This window comes from Phaenicophaeus curvirostris, chromosome 8, assembly GCF_032191515.1.
Source record: "Phaenicophaeus curvirostris isolate KB17595 chromosome 8, BPBGC_Pcur_1.0, whole genome shotgun sequence".
In the NCBI taxonomy this organism is placed as follows: Eukaryota; Metazoa; Chordata; class Aves; order Cuculiformes; family Cuculidae; genus Phaenicophaeus; species Phaenicophaeus curvirostris.
In genome coordinates, this window is record NC_091399.1 from 343670 (window position 1) to 354392 (window position 10723).

General features: G+C 37.7%; 1 protein-coding gene across 1 annotated transcript in view; it reads left to right on the plus strand.

Annotated features, from left to right (window-relative positions):
* LOC138723155 (mesoderm induction early response protein 1) overlaps positions 1-10723 on the plus strand; it is a 38292-nt gene that overhangs the window by 23558 nt on the left and 4011 nt on the right. Inside the window, exons 5-12 of the mRNA XM_069862042.1 lie at positions 583-715; positions 2799-2863; positions 3170-3242; positions 6240-6391; positions 6951-7032; positions 7999-8093; positions 8621-8748; positions 10406-10545. Of these exons, the coding sequence (XP_069718143.1) occupies positions 583-715; positions 2799-2863; positions 3170-3242; positions 6240-6391; positions 6951-7032; positions 7999-8093; positions 8621-8748; positions 10406-10545 (868 nt within the window). The remainder of the gene's footprint in view (positions 1-582; positions 716-2798; positions 2864-3169; positions 3243-6239; positions 6392-6950; positions 7033-7998; positions 8094-8620; positions 8749-10405; positions 10546-10723) is intronic.

The following is a 10723-nucleotide window of genomic DNA, read 5'->3' on the forward strand; positions in this document are numbered from 1 at the left end:
ATCATTTTAATTTTTTTTAATTGTAATAATTCCAATGGTTGTTGTGGTTTATTGTCTAATGTACAAGCTTGTTTGAATTTTTGCTCTTTTGATGACTTACTGTATGTACTCGAGTCTCCTGATAATGCTGTTCCTGTGGGCTTGAAGCACATTACTGCTGTCGTGTTGATTGAGAAAAGTATAACGAGTAAATAATTTCTCCTCTTTTTATTCATAAGAAAAGGGTTTAAAGACCAAATTAAAATTTAAAGTTAAATGAAATCAAGTGAAAACTGCAAGGATTTCCTTGACTGATTTAAAGAACTGGATGTGATATTTAATTGTGGTTCATATTTCTGAATAGTATGTTGGAGTCTGACTGTTAAATTGATCTGCTTAAAATCCTGGTCAGTAAATATTATGTTGTGCTTACACATTTGTTGTAGCTTAGTCTGGACAGGCCAGAATCTATACAGTCCCTTCAAATCAGATTAAAGGTGTTTGGGTTTGATATATCAACAGTTTTGGAAAAAAATATTGCCAAAATAGTGTTTGTGACATACAAGGGATGGCTGTTCTCCTGTTTGCTTTTTTATATTTAAGGAGGAGACCATAAAAGATTCATCAGGTCAGGAAGATGAGACACAGTCATCTAATGACGACCCAGCACCATCTGTTGCTTCTCAAGATCCACAGGAGATAATTCGCCCTCGTCGATGTAAATATTTTGACACAAGTATGTACAGTTTAGTGCTAAGCACAGTAATCTCAGTATGATTGACCTTTGGTTAAGAGCAGCTCTAGTTAACTTAGTATTCTGTTTCTGAAATTGCCTGTTGATACCTATAAACATTTGTTTGCTCTCTCTCGTCACACTGTTCTTTGTTATCTTTATGCTCAAGATAATAGGCAATTAAAAGTCCTATTTTTAGCTGAATGCTAAATCTCCTCTGCAGATAGGAGACGCTGTATAAGGATGCTCAGTATATGCTCTCCTTAAAAGAAAGAATTAAATTTGTGGAAAAATTTAAATTGCTTTGGTTTTGAAAAAGCAGGTAAATCCTGCCATGACGCTGCTTCCGAGTGTTGTGACAGTCCAGTGTGGGATCCCACAAACTGGTTTGTGCATCTGTGCTCTTCAGAAAAATGTTCTTGTGCACAGAACAGGTTGCGGTAAATGACTGGTTAGTGTGATATTCCTTTACCATTGTAATTCCTTCTGCCAGTTCACAGTAAGGACACTGATAAAAATATTTGCAAGTAAGAAATGGACTGTTCCAACTCCATAATTGCTGCACAGTGTGCAATTGTTGTAACAAGGACTGGTGACAGCAGGTTACGTGCTCATTCAAAGATGAGTCCAACTGAAGAAAAAAGTAAAAGCTGAAATGTACTAGAAATAGAACCTCAAATTTCTTCAAGATCATTAATACAGAAGAGAAAAGCAATGAAATCTGAAAAGGGCCAATAGATTGTTAAACCTAGGATAACAAGGGGAGAGGTAATGATGGAGAGAATTTCTTCAAGAGTTCTGTATTTGATGCTGTTGTCAGCATTGTGGACTGATTATTTTCTCTTGTTTTGTTTAAAAGTCAGTTTTGTATCCATCTGAGGCTGTTGAGCAAGTGTTACATTACTTCTGTGGCAATCTTAATGGGATCTGAACTTTTTAGTATTGAGCTGTCAGCAAGGCCCTTTGGTCAACAGATATTTTACCTTTCTGTGATGGGTGTGACTATCATTGATGTTTGAATTCCTACTCTTCTATGTTTCAACAAAGCTAAGTTTCCTTACGGTACCTTATACGTGATAGTTATTAGCCATGACATTGTAGAAATGCAGCTTTCTAATCTGTAGTTCATTTTAATCAAAGAATGCCAAGGAACCTCCGCGTGCAGAGGATTGCAAATATCTTAAATGAATTCTACTTTTTCAACATAGCGTTAGCGTAATTCGTGTGTATTGCACTAGGTTTGGACTTATTTTCAATGTTCAGCTGCATATAGAACATAATTTAATGTACAAGTAATTTTAGTGCTGATATTATCACGTTATACATAAACCAGATATCGCAGTTCTTTTCAGTCCATTGTGGAAGACAGCTAGCCTGTATCCTAAAGAGCTTAAAATGTTTATCAGTCCTTATCTGAAATAGTCTATTTTAAATGCTGGTGTGCATCTCTGAGCAGTACAGCCAAGCCTGCTAAATCTCAGTAAGACTGAGAAAAGCACACGTGAAGGTGTCTCACAGATTATATTCAGTGTCAGCTGCTGGATGGGGAGAACAGCAGCAGTAACAAGCTAGGAGCAACTTGAAAATTGTGTTGGAACCCACATGTGGATGCCCAATGTCCACATAAAAATACTTTCTGCAAGTGACTGTTGTAAATTTGGATGTGGATCAAATGAACTGCTTCAAAGCTGGGTGAGGGAAAGCAAATTTTAATTAGGTAGTAGTAGAATTGATGGATATATTCATGTGTGCCTTAACTTCTCAGAGCCTGTTGTGTCTCATAATCCATTCTAAATGTGAACATTGAGTGGGTGGTTTTTTAAAGTTGTCAATACTGAAGCATTTATTATTGTCACTAAAACTGCCATTTGCCCTTGTGTGGTATTTGATAAGATGGCAGTGAGGTAGAGCAGGGTCGCATGGGGCTGGAGGTTGATGGGCTGAGAGGCTGGACCCTGTGGCTCCATCGTTCTTGCTGTGATGTCCCATGGCCTCTCACTCTGTCCGCTCTGCTGGAGGCTGCTCTTGCCGTACAAGGGCCCTGTCACAGCTCATCCTTTGTAAATGTTTGAACACTTCCTTGTAGATAGTGAAATAGAAGAGGAATCTGAAGAAGATGAAGATTATATTCCCTCAGAAGACTGGAAAAAGGTAAATACTAAAGACTGTTTAAAAAGCTTGAATTTCATGAGCAATGAATAGACCTGTTACCTAGTAGCTCCGAACTGTTTATATCATCAAATCCTTTCCAGTTTTTCCCTGTAAATGTAATTTTAATAGTAAGGAGTCTTAAATAAAAAAAAAAATTCCATTTCCAAATAGTACCTGTTAACTGCATTTTTACATTTTTAACAATGGAAGTTTTAAGGGGTAAAAAAGACATGGTCATTCTCTTTGCTAACAAAAAACATCACAGCTGTGGTTGCCTAACTTCTTCTTTCTGTTATTTCAAAACAGGAAATCATGGTGGGCTCTATGTTTCAAGCTGAAATTCCAGCTGGCATATGCAAGTACAAAGAGAATGAAAAAGGTGAGACTTTACACTGTTCCCATTATTGCTATATTTGAGATTATTTTCTGATGGGGAGAAATAAAAGATTTGATTGATGTCAAGTGTCTCACTTAATAGAAGGGCTCCTTCAAGTGAAAAAGTGAACCATCTCTCAAACTGTAGTCCATCCTGTACTTCATTATCAGAATTTGAGTCTTGGAAGGGAAGAAGAAAGGTTATATTGCTGGCCTACTGCCCATAGAACCTTATATTCTAATTTGGTCCTATACATGAGCTTTCTGTGTAGCTTATGTTATACCTAGTATATTTAATTTATGTGAAAGGAAATAGATAATAAAGAAGTTATACTGCTGGAATTGGATTAACATGTTAAAAGAGGCAAAAATGGTACCAGCAGCTTTGATTTTCACATTCTAGAACTCGTCACACAATATTAATGAACTTCCTGTTCTACTTTTGCTTTTTTGTCCAGGAACTTTTACCTCCCTCAGAACCAGAGCCTTTGGCTCTATACTGTCAATGCAATCGAGTCAGGAAAGGTAGACACAGTTTAATCCCAGCTGTGAGTTTAAAAGAAGCAAATTTTCCTGCTTTTTCAGCTGATTACTAAGAATTTGTTTACATTGCAGGTTAGTCTGAGACTGTGGCTTTTGTATATAAGTTAGTTTTTAAACTAACCAGCATAAAACTGGGTGCCTTTCTAGAACCTGAGTATATGCTCAAGTAGTAGCAGTTGTCTTGCTTCAAACTCTAGGCTGCGGTAACTACACTGTAGCCTGATCTCACTAGAAACTGTCTCAAAAGAGATATAGAGCAGGCTCACGCTGAAGCTGGCACATTCTGTCAGCTCTGGAGAGCTGGGAGATAGAGGAGAATGTAGTTTGAAACTCTGAGGAATCAGGAGCTTCCATTCAAAGCAGAAAATGACAAATCAGAAAAGATCTGCTTTTTAGCTGTGAAGAAGTTGCTCTTTGCACACTTTCGTGCTTCTGTCTGAAAATAGAGCTTGAACTCTGTATTTGCCTGAGATGTAGTAATTTTTGCTTTACAGGTCAGTCACTTGCTTTACCTGGTATTTACTCAGCTCTAAATGGCTTCTGGCCTCCAATAATAAAAAAGATATAGCTGCATTGTGCATTGCAGTAGCCTGTGTAAACCAGTGTTTCATAGTCCTGCACGCTGCTGTCTGCACAACCTAGAACCTACGTCATGGGCAAAACCCATTGAGGGGGGAAAGTTAAATTTTCACTAGTGATGCTAGGACTATTTTAGTTTTATATTCCAGTGGGGTTTTATATCTTCTGCCACTTCTTTTCTTTCTGCTGTGTTTTGGATTTAATCTTTGACAGGAGTATTGCCTGGAGTATTAGTGAAGCTTGAATAGTTGAAAAATAAATGTCTGAGACTGTATTTAGTACTTTCATGTACGTACACCATCATCTTAGTTGTTCTCTAATGAAGGGGAAATTCTAACTGTAAAATTCCCAGACACTAAGAAGGCTGGTCCTTTCTCATCCAGACTCACAAGCAAGAGCATGGAAATGCTCTCAAGAATAACCACGTTGTTCAGAATGTGTTCTGACTTGCTGTCGTGAGGAAAGAACAGCCATGTAATCTGTGCTAAGCAAATTACAGTGGGCTTGCTCTCTGAGAAGGATGACTGGAGATGAGATTAGCCACTATTAAACAATCTCGTGTTATAAAAAGTCTACACCATTAAAATATATGTTTTCAGAAGGCTCTGAAAACTGAAAGGTGCTGAAGCTGCACTGACACATATGGAATGCTGTCATTCTTAAATATTGCAGTGTGCTTGGCTCACATCATTAAGGATGGCTTAGAACTGATTATCTGTTGAAGAGAATTGTTGCTTCTACTGGAGTTTGTATCCCGAGGTACCTAGTATCCTTGTTCTTAAATGAGAAACCAAGCATCAGATTATGACTAGCCTTAGTGGAAAAAAGCTCCTAAAAAATTGTTGGAAGCTGTTTCCAAAGAATACTTTGCTTGTGAAATGAGGCTGTCTCTCTTTACAGAGCACTTAATTTTCCTTATCAGTTTTGGCTTTTTATTTGTAGTCTACTTTCATGTTAAAAAACACTTTTTTACAAGCAGAGATGCCCCTAGCTGCTGCTCTGACCTTCCCACTTCCACAGAATGCTACTGTCTCCCCTGCCTGTGCTGACCATTCTTTCACAAGTGTTCCCTCCTGTATTCTCTTGTTGAAAAAGAGTCAAAGGTGCTTGCCAAGCTAGGAATCATTGTTGAAGTTATTTTCTGTGTGTTTTTTGTAAGGCTATCTTTCATTTGAGGACTGAGGCACAAGAAAGCCCTGGATACTTTCCTGATTCTATTTTTTAATAACCTGAATTTTACTTCGTTTTGCTGTATTGGTATTTCAATCCTTTAAAGCTTGTCGGTTCTTCAAAATAAAAATGAGAGATAATTCAGAGGAGAAGCAGTGGACCTTTTCACTGGCTTTTGCCAGCAATGGTGGTTGAGACTTTTATATTTAGTGTTCCAGATACCTGGTAGTGTTCTTAGCGCCATTTTTGGTGATGCACGGTTTGGTATTATGTGACTGATCTTAATTGTTGTGCAAGAAAACATATATATTGAGTTTCTGAAATACTTTCCCATGTCTGTGGCTGCCATCAACAAAACTGCGGGAAAAAGCGTGCTGGGTGGGTCACTCAGAGTCTGTGTTGGGTGATGCTGCTGCCTCCTGATGTAAGTGGCTTCAGGAGGACAGGGAAAGGGGAGTTTCATAAATGGGTCCTAGAATCTAGAGCACAGATTATGGCAGAGATTTGAAGACAACATAAGTTACGGCATCCCAGTCACTTGGATCACTGCACTCATGAGAACATCCTTTGCCTGGCCTTATGTGTGTTCAGGGCTTGTGTTGGTGCTCCAGTGATCTTCCAAGATTTCATAATAACTTGCTTTATAAAAGAGAATAAACTTCTGTAGTGCTGTTTTAGCTTATTTTTCTTTTTCCTGTGGATAATTCAGTGTATGAAAATGTTGACCAGCTGCTGTGGAATCCCGACTTCTTACCTGAAGATAAAGTGATTGAGTTCCTAAATGAAGCATCAAGGCGTACGGGTGATGAGAAAGGCCTAGATGCAATTCCTGAGGGATCACATATTAAAGACAATGAGCAGGTATATAACGATAATTAGGACTTCTAGTTTAATATTACAGAATGAATTATCCCTTTATTTTATTTTACTCTCAAGGATTAAATTATGTTTGAAACAGCTTTATTATTCCTTGTGGACCTTGTTGAAATGGAAATGTGATCATTTTTTTACCTTTTAACAAATATTGAATTGTTAACGTAGGTTTAAACTTGCTTTATGCATCAGTGGATTATTTGGTATAAAAATAATTGTGTATGAATGAGTTTTGTTCTTTGAGTTACAGATTTTTTAAAGCTGCATGAATGCATACATACAAAAACCCCATCAATTTTACAAATGTATGCAGTGGACGAAAATGTTGAAATACTTTACCTGGATATGTACTTGCTTAGGTAATTTGAGATTTGTAAATTTAAACAGAAGAAATATGTCTTTGTGATCTCTTAAATTATATTACATTCATCCAAAGACTTAATTTTTAATCTTTTCTTCTTCAGTGATTTACCACGTATGCTTCTGTGGCACAACATAAACTGAGTGTTATCTATAATATTAAATGTACGACTTTTCATCTTTCTAGGCATTGTATGAACTAGTTAAGTGCAATTTTGATACTGAAGAATCATTACGGAGGCTGAGATTTAATGTGAAAGCAGCCAGAGGTGAGCATACACTGAAAGCTAAGTTTGTTGTTGAACTCTCATTTTATTTGTTATGCAGGTTTTGGGTTTTGCTGTCAACAGACTGAGCTTGACTGCAAATAAGCCTTAGTTATCAGTGCCTATTTAAATGCAGCCTTCAGTGAGTCTCTTGTTCTCTGAGAAAATGGAATTATCAGATGTAGTATAAAGAGGTACATGCTCAAAGAAGGTGTGTTAATTAATTTCCAGTTAATAGCACTTGATATTTATATCTATGACTTTAATTATAATTTAAAATTTAAGATCACTTCTAGCAATGGAGTTGTGTGTTTCTTGGATAATTTTTTCCTTGTTCTTGTAAACCTTCTCAGTCATCAAAGTTAATAGAACGAATGTGAAATGTGAAATTAAATAATTCATAATTTTAAGTAAAGGAAAATTAATATCTAACCCTTTTATTTTAAAAAGTATAACACTAGAAAGACCCTGGTTTTAAAGAAGCTTTTGGAGCCTTAAGCATTTCCTGTTTTGCTCTTGCTGACAGTAAAGACGACCTCATTCCATATCCTTTTTCCTCTGCTTCTTCCAAATACCAGCAACCAGTCCATAGCCTAAACTTCGTGCTGTGTCCTGGCTGGAAGGATAGCGGCTTCCTTTGTTTCTAGGGGAAAACAGTAGGTCTTAAGCCCTTCTTCCTCTTCCTGCTGCCTAGTAATTTTCCCCATGTGGCAGGGCTGGAGTTAGGGACTGTTTATAACAATCGCTACTGACTGGCTACTTAAGGCTGCCAAATTCCCACCTACTCACTAGAAGGGAGGATTTTCATTTTTATACTAGTCAGTGAAGTTTCTGGAGGCAGTTCTCATTTAGTCAACAGATGGTGAAAGAAACTTGAATACCGTATATGTTTTCTGTCACTTTGGTTTTCTTTTTTTGACCGTGTGCTTTTTTGTTAAGTGTTTTCTTTATTGCATTTTGTTGCTATAGAAGAATTATCTGTTTGGACGGAAGAAGAATGTAGAAATTTTGAACAAGGGTTGAAAGTCTATGGCAAGGATTTTCATGTGATTCAGGCAAATAAGGTAAACACTGATTTTAATTGTAGTTCTCACATTTTTAAAAAAGTAATGTAATTGTAAATAAATTCTTATCCTCAGCTTCCTTCACAAATGACTATATTTACTCCTTATAATTTTTACTATGTATATGTCCAAATTGGTGTCTCAAAATCCACAATCCTCAGTAACTCTGGCCATGAAAATAAAGTTCAGAAGAGGGCAAAACACCTGCTGTGCTTACATACAGGGACCATATGCATTCCTGCAGTCTTAGTGTGGCCTTGAATAGACTGGTGAAGCAGACTGGAATATTCCTCCTGAAGCTGTTCCTTGTAGCACCTCACGATATCTTCGGTATTCTTAGAAACACTGTCGGACTTTGCATTTTACTTTCTGGGCCACTGAAATTTTGTGTCAATAGTTTCCGCTATTTCCTGTGTTTTATAAAGAAGCATTGATTTTGAATTTCACATCTTTTGATTTGAATGGTAGCTTTCTTTGCCAAAAATGTATTTAAATTAATCAAAACTTGCATTGCATGTATTTCCTAGGTACGAACAAGATCAGTCGGTGAGTGTGTAGCATTTTATTACATGTGGAAGAAATCAGAGCGTTACGATTTCTTTGCGCAGCAGACACGATTTGGAAAGAAGAAATACAATCTTCATCCTGGCGTAACGTAAGACGTGCATTATTTTTACGTGTTTACATGTTGAATCTAAATCCTTCTTTTATATTGCTGTAATCTGAAATGGTACGACAGCTTATGGATTCCATAGTCCCAGTCTGCAGCAGGAAAACAGCCAAGGTGTAAGAAAGGCTTACTAGTTCCTGTAATGTAATTTCTAAAATATATTTATTTGGAATAAGGCCAACGATTTACATTGAACCCCTATTTCATCTATTTTGTTTTCTGTTTAAATGTTTCACAAATGTAACATTTCTGCAACTATGTGAAATTTTTAAAATACTTGTTTTACTTGAAATATGCATTTTATAGGAAGGCATTAGTCACAGGTTTTAGGTGGGATTTGTGCTACACACTGTAGTATATTTTTGACAAGTATTGTTTGGCAAGAATTCTGGTCAACACAGTACCTGATACTAGGGCTTTTTTAGCCGTGTGTAGCTCCTTTCCCCATCATGTCTGCTAGACAAAGAGGGGAATGTCTGTACATAGCTGTGTGGTGACCTCCCTCAAATCTGAGCAAGTGAGCCAACATATTCTTCTGCCCTTCATTCCAGGGCTGTGATTTTAGTATCCCACTCTTTCCGCTGACTTTCTCCAAGTCTTTTGACTATTATTTTTAATTCTCATTTGTTTCTGGCTTCTCTGTTCATCCTTCTTTTTAATATTATTGTTTCTTTAAACATCTTAGAACTGTGTGGTGGACTGTTGAAGCGAACTTGCATTGTGACGTTAAGAGTTACCATCTGTGGCTTTGTAAAGCAGAGCGTTACAGGAAGGCACTCGGAGCTGCTGGGATTTCTTTACCACTTGTCAGGGACTGTCTGTCTCCCTCTCTTCTTTCGTCTGGGTTTTCAGTTTTTTTCCCATTCTTGCCCAAATTAGTCAATGTCTGGTTGTTAATCACTTAAAACATCCTCTGATTCTTTTGCAGTTGACTGCATGTGGTGATCAGAAGAAGTGTCATGAATGATTGTACTTGTCTATGCTTGACTGCTTTTGCAGATAGATATGGGAACTTAGGGTGCAGTATCAGTTCCAGAATAATTAGGTGTGAGGTTATGTTGTTACTGAAGTTATTCCAGACTAATACCATACATACAAGGGCTTTACCAACAGTTCATAAGAGAGTTACTATTAGTGACTTAAATTGTAGGTCTGTAATAGATTTCAGATATGGAAATGTCTTAAACTGAAGTTTTTCATCGGCTTTTAACTTTACCCCTTTTGCAGCTGTATGTGCACAAAACTAAGTTACTTTAATGGTACGTTATCACTGCCGCAGCAAATTGCAAGAGCTTAGTGTGAACCTGCCTGAGAGCATCACCTTGAAAACCTCGTCCCCAACATCACAGCATCCTGCTTGCACGTGATCCTGTGGGACTTAGCATAAGCACAGGCTGAATTTATATACACTGGCTGTAGCAGTCAGTCAGCAAATATGTAGTTGCTGTAGACAAACCATACCTGGGCCAATCAACACAGGAGATCTTCAAGTTGTTGACTTTGCTAGAGAAGTCTGCATTTCAAAAAACACACAGTGTGAATGGGCTGCACTTGTGGTACATGCAGGGAGTATTTTTGTGCAACTCACACCAATCCTTTACACAGCAAGGGCAATGCTGAATTTGCCGTTTCTGTTCTGTAGGGATTATATGGACCGTCTCCTGGATGAAAGCGAAAGTGCTGCTTCCAGCAGAGCTCCGTCCCCTCCTCCAACAACTTCCAACAGCAGCACCAGCCAGTCGGAAAGGGAAGACAGCACAACCAGCAACAGTAATCAGAATGGTAAGTGTGTGCCCTGTCCCTCCTAAACAGGGTTGCCAAATCGTCGCAGATGACAAGCCAAATGAGAAGTCCAGCTTGCTCTCCAAAACCAAGTCTATTTTAGTATTAAATGTTTTTCCGAGGTGTCAGCAGCTACATGTTTGCATTTAGCCAGTGTTCACATATGGATAGATCTTCA